Genomic DNA, 22,728 nt, shown 5'->3' on the forward strand with positions numbered 1-22,728 from the left:
TCAAGAGAGAAGTCTATAATAGCTGTGTCTTAACAGTACTCACCTACGGGGCAGAAACCTGGAGGCTTACGAAAAGGGTTCTACTCAAATTCAGGACAACGCAACGAGCTATGGAAAGAAGAATGATAGGTGTAACGTTAAGGGATAAGAAAAGAGCAGATTGGGTGAGGGAACAAACGCGAGTTAATGACATCTTAGTTGAAATCAAGAAAAAGAAATGGGCATGGGCAGGACATGTAATGAGGAGGGAAGATAACCGATGGTCATTAAGGCTTACGGACTGGATTCCAAGGGAAGGGAAGCGTAGCAGGGGGCGGCAGAAAGTTAGGTGGGCGGATGAGATTAAGAAGTTTGCAGGGACGGCATGGCCACAATAGTACATGACCGGGGTTGTTGGAGAAATATGGGAGAGGCCTTTGCCCTGCAGTGGGCGTAACCAGGCTGATGATGATGATGATGATGAGAAAGGAACTTTAGCGTAGACGTACGTGAGCTGCCTGATCGGTCTCCACGGTCCAGCCAACCGTTGGCGCAGAGCTTAACCAGCCAAAGAAAGAGCTAATATTGCTCTAACCAAGTGTAAAACATTTCAAACATTTACAAAAACAACGTGTTAGCGATTACACTCCTGCGCAAAATTGACAGCAGCAAAGAAGAGTACATTTTGTTACTGCTACTGTGTGTGGTTGAACTCTATGCCACCAGGTGGCTGCACCGGGCAGAACATTCACATTTGTACTTCTGTTCATCCCCTCAAACGACACGCAAGGAGACACGGCCAGGCCCTGTCCCTTTGCGCTTGTGTTTACCCTAATACCGGACTCACGAAACGCTGTTGCATTAGTAATTTTCCGGTGTAAAGTGACGGCCGCAATCGCGCAAATCCTGGCGCCCATCGGATAGCAGCTGTCCAGTGCGCTGCAGCCAGTCGGCTCGTCTACTGGCTTGCAGAAGGACACGATGTCGCAGCTTGACATATTGCCAGTCGCTACGTTTGCAGTCCACAACGCAACAAAGTCGAATCATAGCGCTCGAGAAAAGACAGACCGACACTGACTGCGGAACTCTCGTCAAAGACGGAGTACGTTGTAACACAAGCAGATGACACTTGCTGTGTGCCGGAAGTGCTTAAGTGTACTGAAAAATTGTTCTTGTGCATTCTCTTTATGTTACTTCCTTTTTGTAAAAGCAAATTAACTAGCATTCCAACTATTACAAACATTATTTGTTTACCATAAAGTTAAAAAATTATCGATCACGCGCCCTGGTCAGCCAATCGGATAGCTCGCCCCATTGACGTCATATGGGCGATGTCTGTCATATGGGTAGGGGCGGCTTAAAATTCCGCTGAGGAGTGTGCTGCGATCGGCAGCGATGTGCGTTTTTTAAATCTTATAATAAATTACACGCTTTACGCGGAGCACTTAGATGTGTCAATTAATGATCAGAAGGACCTACTCTAACGACTCAGTGCGTTTGTAGAAAGTCGTCAAAATCATTTCAGGGTCCCTTTAAGTTACGAAACGCTTGAAGTTGGCTTAACCTACTTGTGTGCTCCTTGAAAAAAAAACTTCAATGCTCGGGCACAACTCTGATTAGGAATGTCGGGCTCATTTGAAACTTCAGTCTGTCTCTGGCAAAAATTCCAGGTTTTTGTTACTGAAGGAACTGTCAAAGCTCCTGACTGGCGAATATTCTAGAATTCCAGAGGGTGTTGGATAATTGATTGTTGCAAAGTACGAATATGTGCCCATAACTTCTGTAGATGTTTAGCATCCCTTTTCTTCATGCAAACATCGTCAGCCTATGTCCACTGCAGGACGAAGGCTTCTCTTTGCGATCTCCAATTATCCCTGTCCTGCACTAACTGATTCCAACTTGCGCCTGCGAATTTCCTAATTTCATCACCCCACCTAGTTTTCTGCCGTCCTTGACTGAACTTCCCTTCTCTTGGCACCCATTCTGTAACCCTAATGGTCCACCGGTTATCCATCCTACACATTACATGGCCTGCCCAGCTCCATTTTTTTCTCTTAATGTCAATTAGAATATCAGCTATCCCCATTTTCTCTCTGATCCACAGCCTTTCCACCGCTCTTTGTGCAGTCCTTAACTTGTTCTCGAGCTTCTTTGTCATCCTCCAAGTTTCTGCCCCGTATGTTAGCACCGGTATAATGCATTGATTGTAACCCGCCGTGGTTGCTCAGTGGCTATGGTGTTGGGCTGCTGAGCACGAGGTCGCGGGATCAAATCCCGGGCACGGTGGCCGCATTTCGATGGGGGCGAAATGCGAAAACACCCGTGTGCTTAGATTTAGGTGCACGTTAAAGAACCCCAGGTGGTCCAAATTTCCGGAGTCCTCCACTACGGCGTGCCTCATAATCAGAAAGTGGTTTTGGCACGTAAAACCCCATAATAAAAAAAAAAAATAACACCCAGCAGCCTAATGTCGCATCCTGCTGCAACAGGCATCATTCAGGCTAACCAATACTCGGTGAAAAAAAAGGTGCAACATTAACCCGGAAATCTTAGTATGGTGCTTGTTTGTCATTACTTTCACAACTTTTTTGTGGTGTGTAGTGCTACTAAATTGCAGATAAATCTTGTAGCGTACACAACTTGCCTTGTTCCGTTTTATTGAGAAAAGGTGAATTTAACAGAACAGGAGTTTAATGGGCTGTGTTCCTTAGAAAATTATAATTTATCGTTAGATGCACAGTGGAAGTTCTTATTGATTGAGCCTATACATGCCTAAAGTATTTGGGGCCTACCTATATATGTCTAAAATGACAGCCTTAAGCCTGTTTCACATGCAAGTGATTTTGGGCCAGAAACGGTGCAGCACCCATCGCGTGAGCAAGCCTCCTTTCCCAATACCAGTTTTCCAAGCGGCACGCATCGCTATGATCACGATCGAAACATTTGGAAAAATTCGTGAGCGGAAAAAGCGGCAACCAATAGCAGAGTACCTTGAACAGTGACATTAAAATCACTAGGCAGGGGCGTGGCTGAAGTGTGGGCAGCATGGGAAACTTGTCGCTCGAGCAGAAAGTTCTAGCAGACTACATTTGCCAGTTTGCAGTGCCTCGTGCGGTCTTCAATGAACTGTTCATCGCTCAAGTTGTGCAGTGTCCATTTGTTTGGGATACTAAAATGAAGGATTTTCGCAACAAAGATAAGAGGAGGATTCTTTAGGAAGTAATTACGCACTGAAGCTGAAGGTACTTGTCGCAAGTGATGCATACTTCCATAAAGTAAAAGCCGGCGTCTCTTGAATCGGCCTTGTCCATTGGTGCCTCAGAAGTACCGCTTGTTTCTATGTGTCGTTTTTGAGTACCATTCTATGGAGCCACATTGTTTGTACATGCTGTTTTCTTCTTTTCGCGTCCTTTTTTTTGCTCCGATGGTGACCCCATATGAACCTAGACAGACAGCATTAAACAGCAGTTCATACTATTCGTTCGCAACGCATGTAGGTTTTTTTTTTTTTTTCCTCTTTTTTCTTTACAACTCCGAGCTAGCGTGTTAGTAGTTTTGTTTGGTCACGTAACCCGAGCTCTACAAGGGTTGCCGCCTTTCTACTCGAATACCTATAGGCGAAAAGGAATGCAAGCTTCTTTGAAAACCGTCCACAGGCCTCTTGCTTTTGGGTGGCCGAGATAGTACCCGAAATTGTTGCAGCACTCGAAAACAAGAGCCGTTGGCAGACGTGCACAAGCTTCAAGCCAAAGTCGCAGAAATATGAACCAACCCATTCCTTAGCTTCCACATAACTAATTCTGTGTGCGTGTACATAGCAAGACTTTCAAGCTGTCGCCTGTAAAGAGCTAAAAGACATAAATGGGAATAAAGAAGTTGCATTACCAATTCGACACACAGTATTTTTGTTTTCTGTGAGGTTTAAAAGCACGAAAGTGAAGCACCAACTTAATACACCCATGAAACTTGCAGCTCAAGCTCACCGAAACACGAAAATGTAGAGCAACGTGCAGCTCTTGAAGACTGCTGAAACCCGTTGCTCACAGGCACTTTCTGCAAGCAGCACTGTGCATCACAGCGGCACGTGTCACCCCAAACCGAAGCATGAAAAACAAGGCTGCGTCTGTAGGCCACAGTGCCGCTCAACTGCCACGACCACTGCCGTGCCGTCACTTACATGTCTAACAGGCTTTAGTGCTTGTTATAGGTACCTAAAACAGCATTTTTTAGTGCCTATAGTTCCAGTCTCTAGTACTGATTAACCATGGAGTGAACGTAAGACAAGGAACATCAGAGGGACACTAAATAAAGTAATTTTGGCTGTATTAGTAAATTACCTTACTATAATATAAAAAAAGGCACCTTTACTATGAGAAGAGGCTTGGCAAGGCAGAAAAAGCACAAAAACCAAATGCTGGTGGCAACACTACCTTAAAGCTGTCTCCCCAACTCACTGTGATGTGGACTTTGAGGAGGTCTACTCATGCCTAGTTAATTTGTTATTGGTAAAGGTGGACTACATTGTATTTTAAAAGATCCAAAAACTGGACTTGGCAAGTTTCAAGAACATTTACTGTGCCAGAATGGCCAAAATATGACAAAATACTTTGAGATCCATGTTGTCATACAGATGTACTGGCACTGTAGTATAGGCACAAAACTAAAAAAAAAAATGAAACATTTACCTTCATTTCCTCCTTTGGTAATCAACCTATTGCCACAAAATTAATGAAAATTGTTCTGAATGAATGCATTCAGAACAATTTGGATGGATGGATGAGATAGTTCAAGTGGCTGAGGAGTTCTGTAGAGATTTATACAGTACCAGTGGCACCCACAACGATAATAGAAGAGCAAATTGTCTAGAGGAATTCGAAATTCCACAGGTAACGCCGGAAGAAGTAAAGAAAGCCTTGGGAGATATGCAAAGGGGGAAGGCAGCTGGGGATGATCAGGAAACAGCAGATTTGTTGAAGGATGGTGGGCAGATTGTTCTAGAGAAACTGGCCACCCTGTATACGCAATGCCTCATGACGTCGAGCGTACCGGAATCTTGGAAAAACGCTAACATAATCCTAATCCATAAGAAAGGGGACGCCAAAGACTTGAAAAATTATAGACCGATCAGCTTACTGTCCGTTGCCTACAAACTATTTACTAAGGTAATCGCAAATAGAATCAGGAACGCCTTAGACTTCTGTCAAGCAAAGGACCAGGCAGGATTCCGTAAAGGCTACTCAACAATAGATCATATTCACACTATCAATCAGGTGATAGAGAAATGTGCGGAATATAACCAATCCTTATATATAGCTTTCATTGATTATGAGAAAGCGTTTGATTCTGTCGAAACCTCAGCAGTCATGGAGGCATTGCGGAACCAGGGTGTAGATGAGGCGTATGTAAAAATACTGAAAGATATCTATAGTGGCTCCATAGCCACCTTAGTCCTCCATAAAGAAAGCAACAAAATCCCAATAAAGAAAGGCTTTCAGGCAGGGAGATACAATCTCTCCAATGCTATTCACAGCGTGATTACAGGAGGTATTCAGAGACCTGGATTGGGAAGAATTGGGGATAAAAGTTAATGGAGAATACCTTAGTAACTTGCGATTCGCTGATGATATTGCCTTGCTTAGTAACTCAGGGGACCAATTGCAATGCATGCTCACTGACCTGGAGAGGCAAAGCAGAAGAGTGGGTCTAAAAATTAATCTGCAGAAAACTAAAGTAATGCTTAACAGTCTCGGGAGAGAACAGCAATTTACAATAGGCAGTGAGGCACTGGAAGTCGTAAGGGAATACATCTACTTAGGGCAGGTAGTGACGGCAGATCCGGATCATGAGACGGAAATAATCAGAAGAATAAGAATGGGCTGGGGTGCGTTTGGCAGGCATTCCCAAGTCATGAACAGCAGGTTGCCATTATCCCTCAAGAGAAAAGTATATAATAGCTGTGTCTTACCAATACTCACCTACGGGGCAGAAACCTGGAGGCTTACGAAAAGGGTTCTACTCAAATTGAGGACGACACAACGAGCTATGGAAAGAAGAATGATAGGTGTAACGTTAAGGGATAAGAAAAGAGCAGATTGGGTGAGGGAACAAACGCGAGTTAATGACATCTTAGTTGAAATGAAGAAAAAGAAATGGGCATGGGCAGGACATGTAATGAGGAGGGAAGATAACCGATGGTCATTAAGGGTTACAGACTGGATTCCAAGGGAAGGGAAGCGTAGCAGGGGGCGGCAGAAAGTTAGGTGGGCGGATGAGATTAAGAAGTTTGCAGGGACGGCATGGCCACAATTAGTACATGACCGGGGTTGTTGGAGAAATATGGGAGAGGCCTTTGCCCTGCAGTGGGCGTAACCAGGCTGCTGCTGCTGCTGATGATGATGATGAATGCATAGTCAGTTTAAAAAGCTTTAGTGTTCTTCTTCAGTGTCCGTTCAAGGCTGCGGAAAATCCAGCTTCACAGTACAATACACAGCTGGTGCAGAAGTTCGTCGCTTACATTCATAAGTTTGGAAGCATGATGTCTGTTCTGTCCTCTTTGTGCCAACTATGCCATTCTCTTTCTAGTGCAGGAATGGGCTACTTGTGCCCTTATAGAGTTGCATATGATCTAGTGGTGCATGATGTCAAAAATTCTAACCCTTTATGAATGAGATATAAATACCAGGAAACAAATTTTATTTTCTATCTAAATGTGCAGAATGCATTATGAATAAGCATATTCAACAAAAAGAACATATTTTGTCGAAACTTTTTCAGCAATAGGGTGGAAACGCCATGCAGAAAACTGGAAGTAGGCTTCACCTAAAGGCACATATGGCTTTGTTTGAGATTTTTACTGACAGCTATCATGATATGGGAACCATTGGTGTAAATTTTGCTTGCTTTACATCATGTGTGTGACACCACTGCAGCCGGAGGTGTTGTGTCGGTCTGTCTCCTTGGACCATGTTTAAAAAAAAAAAAAACTTAAGGCATGGGCCAAACTTCTTGCTCCTCTTTCTTTGTTCTTGCTCTAAACCAACAACTAGTGCTTGCCATTTGTCACTCAGTGTTGCCTGAAGTCATTTAGCCAGAAATTTGTCCTCAATACCAAAAATGAGCATGAAAGGAAATTGTTTCTGGTATCTATAACAATCATAATCCATAAAGGGTTAACACTTTTCTCTCCTGCCTTGTTTGCACAGTCATGCATAAATTTAGTGCCCATAGCTAGTGAAACTGGACAAGATGTTGCATAAGGAAGGCGCAAGGAAGGGTGGAGAACGGGCTTATTGTGTTACTGCAGTGTTTGGGTAATGTATGAAATGCATTGCAAGGTAGGAGAATTGGCATTGATATGTTTCTCTCTGGTTTACACGGTATTACAATCACTCTGATGAGTCCATTGTTTCCACACGCATCTGTGCTAATATAACAATGTTATGCAAGAACGTCCCCCACGTTTTGTAGAGTGCGACATACAAAAACAGACCTGTTGTCATCATGCTTTGATGACATCTGGAACAGATGTCAAACATTTTTCTTCATGGGCCTTTCCTTTAGCAATCTGATTCTTTACATTCTTCTAATCAATGTTTCATTTTTTGTTTAGATAACGCTGCTTCAGCTTTCGGCACTTCTCAAGCAGGCAGATTCCAGCAAACGCAAGTTAACCATCACTGTAAGTTTGACTTCTTTCTCAGCCATTATGTGTGCAAAATTATTATGCCTTATTCAGGGCAGTGTGCATTGCAGGGGACTACTACTTTCTTTGTTTATTAAAAGCATCGAAGCAGTCCCTTGTTCATATGGCGTCCTTATGGCTGCTCGACCCATTCTGCTTATTGCTTTGCTTAGTGCTGCTTTAGGGCCTCACAGAGTTGTGACAACCAGCCTGGCCACAGCTAGGTCATGCTGGTTGTCTAGTTTATCGTAGGTGTTACTGAAGGCTTGTTGCTACTGGGGGGGGTGCTGTAGATGGCTAAACAAATGTTTATTTCAAGCCTCGTAAAGTTCAAAGTTTTCGTTTTGTCAGTGCAGGTAAATGGTTAAAGTTAGCTACTGTTATTTTAACTCCTATGAGAGTGCAAGAATATAATTGTCTGTTGGCTTAAATATAAAAATTAAGGGCTGAAAACATTCTAACATACCATTAGGGACATGTAGCGGCAAGGACGAGATGACATGTGACACTGAGAATACATGTCCTTGCCTCTGTTATCTTCCGCTTGCACTTTACATACTTGCAGTAACCTACTAGTTAGTACACTGAAATCTGCTATCAACATACCATCACTTCATTTGCTAAGATAATTCACAATTGTAAGCTGTCATTCATCCTTTTAAACATTCTTGAGGTAGCTTGCCGCACAATATGACAATGCTCCTCTTGTGTGTTGGCCTCTTGCGAGAACAGCACATGCGCACTGTCACATCCACTTGCTGCTGCTCAAAGATGCAACCATAAAATATCTTCAACAAAATTCTTGTGGCTCTTGTCATCTGCCAGTCACTGCCATTGATGGTGCACAGAATAGCATCACTTTTGCAAGACCTGTTCTCACTTAAAATAAAAGTGTAAAGTGTGGCGGCTGTTGCAGGTAGACAGGCAGGAAAGAATCATTCTTGCCAAATCTAAGAATGTCTCATTTTTTTGTTTTCCGTGTTCGCCTTGAGGATTAAGCTAAAGATCTAGTTTAACTCTGCACCCATACTTTATCAATACCGTTCTAGAAACGCCCCGTTCAGGTCAGATCTTTGTATAATGTGTACCTATTTTACTTGGTGGATGCAATGCTACATAACTGTGTGTTTTAATCACAAAATACCATAATTAGAGCGTTTTAACTTTGTAAGATCCTTTGCCATGATGCTTGGCCTTGAGGAATTATGTGAGCATGCACTGGAGAAGTATGTGTGGAAGCTTGTCTATGCACATCTCAAAGTGCTAAAACATTATATTGCCATAGCAATTATATGGACACTGTGGGGTCTCGTGCATGCTCTTGTGACAAAGGAACAACACAGTAGTGCGAACAATCACGAAGGAATTTGTTGCACCTTTCATACTGTAATGCCTGCTAGCCGAATCGCTGTCCACAGAACATGCCGATGGGCGCACGACAAATTTAAGAAGTCCGACTCGCCACTATTGGATATCGAGCGAGTACATTCGCCCCGTGCTGGACAGTCATGCGAACAGTGGCACATTAGAACGATCGTGTTCCTCTATTCCAGTGTCCTGCTCCTAGGCATAACAATATCATCTCGCAGTAGCATGGATCAGTGCGCGTGCGCACTGTCCGTGCCTCTTGCCGACCCAGAGCCAAAGAGAAAGAGCGTACTGACCGCTGCTGGCACCCAACTACGGGGAGAAGCCAGATTACAGGAGACACGCAAGAGTCGAGCATTCCCACAACTCCAAGCGCATTTTCGCCGTCACTGTAATGTTCCGTATAAAGTCCGAGGGGGATAACACCGTTTCCGCGTATCGTATGCTGTATGTGCAAGTAAAAGCACTTGAGGGAGGCCACCGATCGCAGCTGAATCTGGTGCGCGCGAACAAAGAAAGTGAAGAGCAAACATGCCGTGTCTCGCTGCGTGAAATGCTGTGGGGGGATGGGAAAAAGGGAGGGAAGGAGGGCAGCATTGTACTTTGGAAGCAACTGTGCATTTTGCGACCAGGCGCAAGAAGAACTGACGATTGTGGCTCAATCTGGTGCGCCATGTATGGAGGAAAGTAGCTAGGCAGCGCAGGAGGGGAGGGGGGCTTCGACTCCTCCAGCTAGTGTGTACTTTTCGCGGTCGCGTGCACCATGTCTTAAAAGAGATTTGCAGATGGTTCATACCTTTGTGTTTGTGGTGTTCTCGGCGCTCTTGCGTTGAAGCGATACACTCCATGACCGTCACTTCGCTAGCTGCTGCTGCCGCACTTACTCACACCAGCATTTTGACAGCGAGTGTCCACGCTCATCGAGTGCGATGTGTTCATGTTTGCTCATTTGCGCTGACACCATGCTTGTTAATTCAGTTAGCAAGCGAATGTTTGCAAGTTTATATGGCCGATAAAACTATTATCCTAACTTTTTATAGCTGTCTACTAATTTAGGGTTGCAATTGATGCTTTGGCTTTCGGGCAAAACTGCAAGTTTTTTCCCATTTGGGTGCACTCAGCCTTCTAAAAAACAGTTATGATGTGCTGCCCACTCTAGACGAAAAATGAATTAGACGAGCACCCCGCATTAATACAGAGGAGATAATGTCATTTAGTCATACACTGCAGGCTTCACTTTCTGACGCACTGCAAGAAAAGTTGAATCATTCAGCCACATGACAGGGCGGCAGTTTTTCACGGAACTAGTGTTCTGCTCCCCAGCTCCAATTTTATATCTTTTATTGCATATGCAACAGCAGATAGCTTAACTTCATTTATTGATTCCAAGAGTAGCTTGGAGGCTGCATGTTGCAGCACGTAGCTGGTGGGACAATATACCATAGCATTAAGTCACCATGCACCAGACAGGGTTGCATATTAGATGTCACTGTTGGCACAGTGCCGAGGCAATGAGTAGCAAAGGTGTTGCCCTCTTTTGCCACTATATCTTACTACTTATATCCCCTAAAATTACCTGCCATGCTCATGATTTCTAAGATCAGTGGCATATGTTATGCACTGTCCACATGCGCCCTGCTAGCTGACGTACGAGTTCTGTGAACACTACTGTCACAGTTGCGTTGTTCAAAAAAAGAAGCGGCCAGTGTCCTTCATTCTTACATATACTGCTACACAGTGTGCATAGTTGTTAACAATATTGTTTGTGACATCGGCGTGCTTTCACCTGCGTGGCCAACTTCTACCAATAATGCCTGGTTTGAAATTCCAAGTGGAGACACCTTACAAACTCCCCAGCAACCACGAAGCCTCATTTACCAGCTGGCAGGAGTTTTACTGACTGCTTTGCGAAGCCTTCAGCACTCCCGAAAGGAAAGAAAGAGCCGAACAGGCACTGTCTTCGAGGTTCCAAATGCCAAACGAAACCGTCGAAGACATGACGCGATTGTTCCGTCGGGCCGATCCACTAATGCCAGAAGACAAGAAGGTGCGTCTGTTAATGCGAGGCGTAAAGAAACAGCTTTTCGTGGGCCTCGTGCGCAGTCCTCCTACAACAGTCTCTCAGTTCGTTCGTGAGGCAACAGTCATGGAACGTATGCTTCGCCAGCGGCTCTCGCAGTATGAATGCCAGACCACCATGGGACTGCTGCATGCTCTCTCGTACCTGCAAATGATGACAGGGAGTCCCTTACTGAGCTAATACGACAAATTGTTCGAAGAACTGCAGAAGTCCTATGCATCGGCTCCGGCACCTCCCAGTGCCGCGGTTCTTACAGATGTCATTCGGGAAGAAATCGGCCAAATGGTTCATCCCTCGCCACCAACACGACCCAAACCTCCCATGTTCTCATACGCGGATGCTCTTCGGGCTTACGCGCCGTCGACGGGCCGTTTTTCGCAGCCGCCTGCTGGGATTTCTCGACGCTCCCTAAGTCCGATCCACCGCACGAATCCGCAAGCACCCTGTCATCCTGGTCCGCTCAAATCTACAGTATGGCGCGCCCCCGATAACAGTCCATTGTGCTATCACTGCGGGGAGGCTGGTCACATGTATCACGACTGCCAGTACCGCCGGACTGGTCTGCGGGGACTGGTCTGCCGTCTGGACGCCTGTTGCCCGCGCTATGGCGAACGCCCGCACGAAATCGAGCAATACTTCAAAAGTGACCGGCTTCCTCCTGCCCCACAGTGAAGACAGTCACGGTCGCCTTCACCTCATCGGTACGCGTCGCCAAACCGTGCTCGACCCACCTTTGATTCCGCTGGAGTCAACGGTGGAAGCCCGTGCCGGAGAATCTGAAAACGGCGACCTTCGGGGGTGAGGCCGCTGTCATGCGAACCGTCAAATATCCTCCGCCAACGCCATCCCCTCGCGACGTACCGCTGACGCCTTCATTCGAAACTGCAAAAAGAACTTCTGCTGCTATTACTGCTTCCATCGACGGTTATCCGGTAACCGCACTTGCCGATACGGGAGCTGACTATTCAGTTATGAGTGCCTCACTGGCCACTCGGCTACGCAAGGTGCTGACAGCGTGGGGCCGCCCACATCTGATTATGGCCGCAGGACACCTCGTGTCACCCATTGGACGATGCACCGCCAGACTTGCAATTTCTACTTCGACTTTCGTAGCGTCTTTCCTTGTGCTGCCCAAGTGTTCTCGGCTAGTTATACTGGGCATGGATTTTCTCCAGGAATATGGGGCGATCAGTAACCTTCGTGACTTCTTTGTGACTTTTTCTATGTTTCTTCGGATTCGAGTGTGGAGGATGAACATCACCATGCGGCTTTACGCATGGTCGATGACTGCGTCACGTTACCGCCTCAAAGTAGCATCTTCGTCCTCGTTGAATGCCCCCAAGACCAACTAGGAATAGGCATCGCCGAAGGTAACCTCACCATATTGCTGGATCGCGAAGTCGGCTTCGCACAAGGTCTCGTAGAGCTCCAACATAGGCAAACCACGATTCTAGTTACCAACTTCAGTGGCGAATACAAGCACTTTGCGAGGCATACCACCATGGCCTACTTTGAAACGGTGGCCAAGTCCAACGCCTGTGCTTCGGTAACGACAATCTCGATTCCCAACCCAGCGACGTGGACTTGACCAGTCACATCAACGTCAACCCACAGCTAGACCAGAACGAGAAGGAGAGGCTCCTCACTCTGCTATCGTCATTTAGCAACTCTTTCGCCACCACGTCGAAGGTCAAACAGACTCCTTTAATTAAACACAGAATCATCACTGAACCGACCGTCCAACCTGTTCACCAACACGCTTATCGCGTGTCGCAGAGAGAACAGGATGCTTTTCGTCCTCAAGTTAAACAAATGCTCGACGACGATGTCATTCAACCATCGACAAGTCCTTGGGCTTCACCTGTTGTATTAGTTAAAAAGAAAGACGGTTCACTACAATTCTGTGTCGATTATTGCAAACTGAACAAGATCACGAAAAAAGACGTTTACCCACTTCCTCGAATTGACGACTCCTTGGATCACCTGCGACATGCCCGTTACTTTTCTTCAATGGATCTGCGTAGTGGGTACTGGCAAATTGAAGTTGACGAACGGGACCAGGAAAAAACGGCGTTTATAACACCGAACGGTCTCTATCAATTTAAGGTCCTCACTTTTGGATTGTGGTCCGCTCCGGCCACATTTCAATGCATGATGGACACAGTTTTATCTGACCTCAAGTGAAACTCGTGTTTAGTCTACTTAGACGATGTAGTTGTTTTTTCCACCACGTTTGAACAACACATCCAGCGGCTTGAGGCGGTTCTTCAAGCTATCCGCACCGCCGGCCTCACCCTGAAGCCCCAAAAATGTCACATTGGCTACGAGGAGCTCAAATTTCTAGGTCATATTGTCAGCAGCACCGGTGTGCGCCCTGACCCTGACAAAGCCATGGCAGTTGCTCTGTTCCCGATACCGAAGACAAAACACGATGTCCGCCGATTTTTAGGGCTTTGTGCGTATTACCGCCGTTTTGTACCCAATTTTTGTGAAATTGCCGAACCTTTGCAACGACTCATCAAGAACGACGTCACATTTGTTTGGGGCCCGGCACCAATCCGACGCCTTCCACGGCCTTCAGCGACGTCTACAGACACCACCGATCCTTGGTCACTTTGACACCGAGGCTGACACAGAAGTGCATACTGATGCTAGTAACGTTGGTCTCGGAGCGACACTCATACAGTTTCAAGCTGGTGTTGAGCGCGTTATTGCGTATACCAGCCGAACCTTGTCTGCTGCTGAAAAAAACTACTCAGCAACTGAAAAAGAATGTCTGGCAGTCATATGGGCTATCCAGAAGTTCCGCCCATACCTGTACGGACGCCCCTTCCGTGTCGTCAGCGACCACCACTCTCTCTGCTGGCTGGCGAATCTCAACGATCCTTCAAGCCGTCTCGCAAGATGGAGCCTTCGGTTGCAGGAATTTGATGTGACCATCGTCTATAAGTCTGGCCAGAAACACACTGACGCCGACTGTCTCTCCCGCGCCCTCGTCGAACCCACACCACTAGATACTGACAACGATTCTCGTTTTCTTTGTACTCTTCCGTCTTTAAACCTTGCTCAACAGCAACGCCAAGATTCTGAGCTCCAGCCCTTGATTGAATACCTTGAAGGAAGCCGCCCACAACACCCATGGCAGTTCGCGCGTCACTTGTCCTCTCTCTGCCTACGTGGCGACATCCTATACGAGCGGAACTTTCACCCTACGGCAACCGTTTTCCTGCTCGTTGTTCCCGCTACTCTCCGCGACGACGTTCTGCGTGCATGCCACGACGAACCAACGTCCGGGCATCTTGGTGTCACGCGTACTCTCGCGAGGATCAAGCAGAAGTACTATTGGCGAACACTCACAAAAACTGGGAAGCAGTACGTCAGAAGTTGTCGAGATTGCCAGCGTCGCAAAGTTCCACCACTGAAACCAGCTGGTCTGCTTCAGCCTGGCCGACCTCCTTGTTCACCTTTTGAACAAGTCGGGATGGATTTACTCGGCCCATTTCCCAAGTCTTCGGCTGTTAACCGCTGGATCGTTGTCGCCACCGATTACCTCACTCGATACTGCGAAACACAAGCCGTTGAGTGAGCTACTGCTTCAGATGTTGCTAACTTCTTTATCAAAAATATCGCCCTTCGACATAGTGCTCCCGCTGTCGTCATCACAGACCGTGGTACGGCCTTCACTGCCCAGTTGGTCCGAGATATTCTGCAGCTGAGCAGAACAATGCACCGTACGGCAACTGCGTATCATCCGCAGACTAACGGTTTAACTGAGTGTCTCAACAAAATGATTGCGGATATGCTTTCCATGTATGTTGCCACGGATCATAAAAATTGGGACAAACTGCTCCCGTATGTGACATTCGCGTACAACACTGCCCTACAAGAAACCACCGGGTTTCCTCCTTTTCGTCTGGTCTACGGACGCGACGTCACCACTATGTTTAACGTGATGCTCCTACCAACTTCATCTCAACCTACCGCACCAGATACAGACACCTTTGTTCAGCGTGCCGAAGCAGCGCAGCACCTTGCGCGTCAACGAATTCTATCCCGACAAAGTCGAGATGCTCGTCGATACAACATATGCCATCGAGACGTCACATACAACCCGGGAGATCTTGTATGCGTTTGGACCCCTATACGTCAACGAGGCCGGTCAGAAAAATTATTGCGTCGATACTTTGGACCCTACATAGTTTTGCGTCGTCTAAGTCCTGTCAACTACAAAGTTATTCCAGCCGACACTTCGCACCACTCCCGTAGATCATGTTCCTCTGACATTGTTCACGTTACCAGGATGAAGCCCTACCATTTGCACTGACTCTCATCCACAAACTTTGTGATGCGGCCCCTGTCGTCATGTCCATTGTCTTTCTCATTTCTTTTATTTTCTCCTTGTGGCATTTAACATCTCCCCAACTTTATTTTTTATATTATTATTATTATTATTATTATTATTATTATTATTATTATTATTATATTTATATATATATATATATATATATATATATATATATATATATATATATATATATTTTTTAGGGAGGGGTAATGGCATGCACTAGTTACGCTAGAAGTCTAGGAAGAAGTGTGCGTGGTAGCTGCTGCAAAAACGAACTGTAAACAGCCGTTCACTTAGAGCTGACTGACTGGCTTTTCCTCTTGTGACAATATGTGCTGTAAACTAGTTAAGAAGTTATTTAGTGAAATTTTGGTAATTATACTTGAATATGGGTTTCAATTTCTCGCGCAAGTATTGCCTGTTTCTCTGAATAATCTCGCTCAAGGAGTAGAATTATGTTAACTGCAAAGAGGATTTCTAAAAATTGCATAAAACTTAAATATGGTCATCCTATATAATTATTACTTCGGTCTGTGGCTGAAGTACCGATCCCCCTCTCCCCCCTTCCGGTCAGAAAATCTCCCGGATTTAGTTTCTCCAAACATGGGAAGTATGGTTTGAGTTTATTGCGTCTTGCTTTGAACTTTATCCATTTGCAAAAAAGAACAAAGAAAGAAAAGGGGGGGAGGGGGGTGTTGTTGGGAACGTAGATTGGACCTGTCGTGATAGGCACAATATCTCTTTTTTATGCAGCAGCACTGATGGCGTGCTGGTACATGTCTCCTTTTTTCTGCATCAAAAAGGCTCAAAATATGTCACAGGCACTCTCACAGTAATTTCACTCAATCTGATGTCTGTCGAAATCTGGATGACACTTGCACTTTCTACAATGCATGGCGAATTTGCTACCTAGCGAAACCTTCAAAGAAAATGTTTCTATATTCTATTTTCAGAGACTGGCATCAGCCCCTGTTCCATTTACAGTGCTCTCAATCACTGGCAACCCATGTAACGAAGACTTTTTGGCAGTATGTGGACTAAAGGTACAAAGGAATGCTCCCTTGGTTTTCTTTCTCATTTGTTGTCACTTAATTTCTTTCATGTAAGTTGCACTGTCTCTGATAAAAGGGTAAACTGCGAGCAGTGCTGCTTCAGAATAGTACCAGTACCTAAGGAATACTAGTATGTGTATGTGCATGTGTGCGATAATAATGCAAAGAAGCCATGTGTAATGCAGCCATAGCTGTAGACTAGAATGTTAGGCTTAGCATGATGCATACTAGTTAGCATAGCATTGCCTATTCGCTAGGTGCCACACAGCAATGAGAGAAACACCATGAGGAGGATTAGCAGACAATGCTGTATGGCCACATTTTCCCATATGGCTAGTTGGTTTTGTGCCAACACCTCCTGTGCTTTGTGCTCTTTACATCTTTGCCATGTGCAATAGTCATGTGCCACATGCCCTAATGGGCCAGATGGGTTGTCCCTCGATGAGATGAGTCTCCATTCTTTGCTTCAAAATCCTGCAGTGAAAGAAAGAATAGGTGTTGAGACTATCAATCAGCAAGCCTATGACGCTGCCACTGAGAGTCTGCAGTGCACATTTAACTTACAGTGACTTCTTCTCGTGCATAGTCTAGGAGGGAGTGGCAGGAATTTTTTTGCCTTTTTGTTTTGTTTTATTGTCAGCACACCAGTTTGATTTTATCAATTAAATTATGCAAAGGTTTTTGTAGCATATTTATAAAACTTGTACATGCTATCAATTGCTTAATTCATTCTTGCGGTATACACTAAACCTATTGTGAAGTGATAATACTTGTACATTTGGAAAGCTGAACAACTTAAAGCTTAACAGCTTACTAACTCCCTTAACCCTTTGAGGGTCAATGACGTAAATATACGGCGCCGCGAACAAGTCCAAAATGGTCGATGCCATATATTTACGGTGCCTCTGTACGTTTAAAAAGCACGCCACTTTCCTAACTTTTTCTTTTCTGTCATGTGCTGCCACTATGTGGGAATACAAGGAATTTCTTTCGCGCACCTCCCTCTCTGTTTTCGTTGCATGGTTTGTTTTAGAGCTAGTTTGCTCCCGCGCATCTATATACTACCGCACTCGCACATCGGCGACAGCGGCTCGAGTTTTGTTTCGCGGGCGGTTTCGGCTTCTTGCGTTTGCAAAGCTGATGGCTATCTCGTTACTAATCGCTAAAAGGGCTACCGCTTGTTTCTCGCTCGTTTGGTGCTCACGGGGGTGTGCATAGAAAGGATGCCGCCATGCATGCTTCAGTTGCTTTTACTTTTTTTAATTTTTACACTCGTGAAAACTAATTGCCCCAAGTTGGCGATAAGGTGAAAATTAGCGGAAGTTTGTCACACATTGTGCTTTTTTGACAGGCACACAGCCACACAGTTTTCCTGAGTGCGCGCACCTACACAGTTCGATTATGCTATGGATGTACACATTAGATATTAGTGTAAGAGCAGGAATATTTGAGTCTTGCGAAATATTCTTGTGTGCGCATTTTCATGGCCTTGAACTATGTGTATAAGAATGCTTCAAATTTTTAATTCTTATAGATTTATTTCCACTTTCATTGTTGTTATTCATGAATGAAGAATACATATCTACAATGCAAAATATCTTCTTCTCACTTTACGGTCACCCTAGAAAAATTGCAGTAAATTTTTTTCGAAATAAGTCTCTAAGAAGAATTGAAATCTGCAATAAAAAAAATCTACCCTGGGCAGTCGCACATGGCAAGAAAAATCGACCCTTAAAGGGTTAAAGACCTTGATGCATTGAGGCAAAAGATACCCTCCGATACACTGCAGTTTTTTTTTATTATTATATTAGTCACATTGCATGTCTATTGTAATACATTTGCCTGGAGCAGAAGTGTGCAAAAAGCTATTTGAAATATTGATTGTTGTACAACGAAGGGTACTATAAGCACAAGTGAATGATTTTTATCACTTGTGGGGTGTTCATGGTTGATGGTTGAACAATTAAATCCTAATACATTTAGCTGTTCATGTGCTTCATAAGTTTCATGAAAAACGAGTAACAGCTAAAAAAAAAACAAGTAGAACATAACAAACATAACAAGTAGACGGACAAAGCGTGATTTCACCCCTTTATCCATCTCCTTCTGTATGTCTTGTTTCTTGCACTGTTACTCATTTTTTTATACAACATGTACCACCTGCCCCAAATTCACACCTTATTACTTCATACTTAAAAGTCATTGCAAATAGTTAGTAGAGAGAATGCTATTACTTGTTGTACATTAAAGATTACAGCTCATTTATTTTTTCTCTTCTGTGGGACAAAGCTCGGGTAAGGCATTGGAGGGTGGAGGGAACATTCTCATCTCCATCCTCCCTTGAAATTTGCTTGTGGCACCATCACAGCACAGCGAATGATGTGGCAGGTGTTTACTTAGTACTTATTTGCCTTTGGTTAGGTATCTATTCCCAGCTATTTTCGTTTCAGTGTGGCTCATAATGTCATGTAATGAAAGCAGCTTCGTGTATACCTAAGGCAAGGTGTCATACTCCTCTAGACAGCCACCCTGGTTTACCTTGCTTGCCACCTATAAGTTGCAAACCTTGCAAATATTACCTATCGCTTATAATGCTATGCTAAAACATTCTATCAGGACTGCATGTGCTGCCTATAGGGGCTACATACTAGTATATCAATGCAAACATAGTACTCGCAAGGATCAAACAACATCCTCACTTTCATGATGTGTTCCTTTGTTGCCATTTCTTTTTTATTTAGGACTGCCATGTGCTGACCTTCAGCAGCAGTGGATCTGTATCTGAGCATCTTGTTCTTCACCCTCAACTTGAGACAGGCAACTACATCATAAAGGTAACACAATTTACAAATTTTTTTGGACACTGCAATGTAGTCGAGCATTCTGGAATAGCAGAGCAAGAACTTGGCATGTTTCCCAAATCGATATTTTCTTTGTTCAGCGTGAGAGCAATCTTTTTTTTTTTTATTTGGTTGTATTTTTGTCACTCTGCCTCCTAATATCTTGAAGCCCATGATACTTGATGATGTCACTTGGGCCATACGAAAGGCCAGGGCCTTTCGTATGGGAAAAAGCAGGAGTAGAGATGGTCGATTTTTTATTTGAATAATCGTTAATCAATTTAATTTTTAATGAATTAATCACTTTCAATGCAGTGTTTTTCGATTAATTTATTTATCGGAATTTTTGCTGGACACTTTCAAAATTTGTGGGACCCTAATTTGATGTTTGAGAGGTAGAACTTGGTCTCAAATACATCTGTGTAAACGCTTGATAAAGGATAATCTTTATCTTGTTAAAGACCAAATATAGTTGGCGCTAGTAGCTTTTGAAAAGATAAACAATATATGTTACAAAATGGCACTTAGTGCAGAATTCAGGTACATGGCACTAGTGAATCCCTGTGTGTAAAGTGATGTCCAACTGAAATATGCAAGAAATTGCAATATGCACAGGAAAAAAGAAAATTGCTGGTTTAGGATTTTAAACTACATGCTCTTTTCTACAGAGTGAAGGAATGTCATTTGGCTGGGAAGCTTGGATGAAACCGGCACCTTCTATGAATGGCCACACAACCAACATGCGAGAATAGATGCTCGGAACGCTATAGATTTGCTGAATCGACATGAACTCTATTACTATGTCATATAAATGCCCCAAACTTGCATGCATGCTGTGCCAGGTCTTGAGTGGACTGGGAGTGGCATGACGATCAACAACTGGATTGCTATAGTATGCCTTGAATTGCGAGGGCATTTCAAGCCTTCGGCTTTGAGCGGCGTGTGGGGGTAGAGAGGGGAAGTGCTCAGCTTGGCATCACTGAGGATCAGAAAAACAGTCAACAGTCGCTCTACCGCAGCCTCACAGTCACTGCTCGAGCACCCCCATTCCAGTACATTCTCAAATTTTCACGCCACCTCTGTCCAACTCTCAAAAAGGATTAATCGAACAGGCCTATTCGATCAAGTCGATTAAATCAAAGCGGGACATGAATGAAGATTAATCGATCATCGATATTACCAACCCTAAGCAGGAAAGGAACATTGCTTTTGAGCATTGTTCAAGGTATTGGGAAAGAACCTCTCCTGTAGGAGAGTAGCTCGCCTCTTCACATCATGGTCTCTCAGCATTTCATTCACTTTACATAACGCTCATAACCACCCTGCAGTGAGAGAGCTGTTCTCTCCGTGTGTGAGGAATCTTTGTGAAGAAATGGGTGTTCCGCTGCTTGAACATTCTGTTGTGGCTTCAGCGAAGCTGTTACTGCCATGGCAGTGGCAGCCCATTGGGTGTGATGCATTGTTTGTAGGAGTCGCTAAACATGTTCCATAGACGCACATTAGAATTCACTTCCTAGAACTTCAGGCAAAATTCTCGTGCGTGAAATTTTAGCATTAAAATCTCATGCTGGTTGTCTTATGCAGCAGTTGCTCTATCCATTTCAGCATCCGGTTTTCTACACCCTGAAATGAGCATCTTCATGGCAGAGGCCTATGAAATATTGTCGGCTGTAAAACACATCAGGAATTTAGAGCTACAAAATGCAATTGTATTCAGACGTCTTAAGCATCCTGAAAGCTTTAATATCATGGCAAAAACACCAAAACCCTGTACTCAATGTTCTTTATTCACTGCTATGTGGTACTTATCCATCTAACCAGCATATTATAATATGCTGGGTGCCTGGGTATTGAGGCATCAAAGGCAACATACTTGCAGATGAAATTGCCACATCCATAGGAATGAAAGCTAGTAACACTTCCATAGCTATTGCTGCCACGAACCTGAAGTCATTTTAGCACAAAAAAAAAGGAGCTATTGGAAACGAATCTGGGACACCGAAACATCAAATAAGCTGCATTTGATTAAGCTGCGTTTAGGAAATTTGCCTCCATTAACAAAAATACAACAAACTGAAGTCATTTTCTACTGTCTTAGAATAGGCCACATATGTGACATACGCATTTACCTGTTCACTGGGAATGAACCTCCTATCTCTGGCAAATGCAACGAGACACTGACCATCCTTCACGTCGTCTTGGAGTGTCGGGAAGCAGACACTGAAAGAAAAAACACTTTCCTTTGGCCTACTGACAGCAGATCTCACATCCGACAATGCTTCTTGCAAAGAACTGATTTTGCAGCGAAGCTGTTTACCTTATGAACCTGTATGAATGAGTCATATGCGTGGTCTTGTAGGGGGGTATCTGGGCAGGCTGTAAAGGGAACAATAACGATGGCGGCGCTGCGTGGTCTTGTAGGGGGTGTATATGTGCTGGCTAACGTCCATAAAGTGAACAAAAGATGGCAGTGCTGCGGGGTCTTGTACGGGGGGTGGTATCTAAGCTGGCTAACGTCCAGAAAGTGAACAAAAAAAGATGGCGGTGCTGCGTGGTTCTGTGGGGAGGGTATCTGGGCTGGCTAACATCCCTAAAGTCAACAAAAAAGATGGTGGCGCGATTGCTGGATAGGGGAGAACGAATGATAGTACAGTGGAGGAGAAAGAAAGGACAGGCGATTTCTCTGCGCACCGCACCTGCGAAGTGCACCCGCGCTGGCCACTGTTGCTGGAGGCTGTGTCTGCTGTCGTCTACCTTCAATACAACTGCATGGCAGTTGGGGTCGGAAAACACGGGGATGTACCTATGTCGCAGTTTCTGCCGCAATGTGTAAGAGTCGGATTGTGCATTGCAGAGGTTGACCATGTGGGAACCCCTTCGGACCCCTATCTCCTGTTCATGCGCGACTTGGGTCATCCACCCGTGCGATTGCTGGGGACACGCAGTTCCAGCCTTATTTTGGATAGCGTACATTCCCTGCAGCCGCTGGCGTCGGCATGATGCAGAGCCTGCTGCTTGCGCATGCGGCTCACGTTACACCATGCGCTGTGTGTAGGAACAATGCCTGAGGAGCGGGCCCCTCTCACCCTCTCTTCGGCTTCTCTCTCCTTTAGCATTGGTTGTACGCGAGGGCCTGCACCCGACAGATTGACTTTTGGTGCTCTTGGCTGTCGGACGTGCGGACCCACTTGATCCCGCGTCCCTCTGAGCAAGGTGGCCCCTTTCTGTGTGGCGAACCTGCTTCGAAGATCCGCTGTGGCGGAGCAGACTTCCCGGGAGCTTTCACCTGTAGTCTGCAACTGCCACCCTAGGACCGTACTCCTGTATTGCACATGCATTTTGTACGTAACAGTGAGTAAATACCCATTTGTTTGTACCACAGC

General features: G+C 44.9%; 1 protein-coding gene across 6 annotated transcripts in view; it reads left to right on the plus strand.

Moving 5' to 3' along the window:
• The window catches only part of poe (E3 ubiquitin-protein ligase-like protein poe), a 549,262-nt gene that overhangs the window by 263,581 nt on the left and 262,953 nt on the right, over positions 1 to 22,728 (plus strand). For all 6 annotated transcript variants that reach the window (XM_065455076.2, XM_065455078.2, XM_065455079.2 and 3 more), the window contains 3 exons: positions 7,589 to 7,657; positions 16,407 to 16,496; positions 19,247 to 19,339. In XM_065455076.2, coding sequence (XP_065311148.1) covers positions 7,589 to 7,657; positions 16,407 to 16,496; positions 19,247 to 19,339 — 252 coding nt within the window. The remainder of the gene's footprint in view (positions 1 to 7,588; positions 7,658 to 16,406; positions 16,497 to 19,246; positions 19,340 to 22,728) is intronic.

Source organism: Dermacentor albipictus, chromosome 1 (assembly GCF_038994185.2).
Source record: "Dermacentor albipictus isolate Rhodes 1998 colony chromosome 1, USDA_Dalb.pri_finalv2, whole genome shotgun sequence".
Lineage (NCBI taxonomy): Eukaryota > Metazoa > Arthropoda > Arachnida > Ixodida > Ixodidae > Dermacentor > Dermacentor albipictus.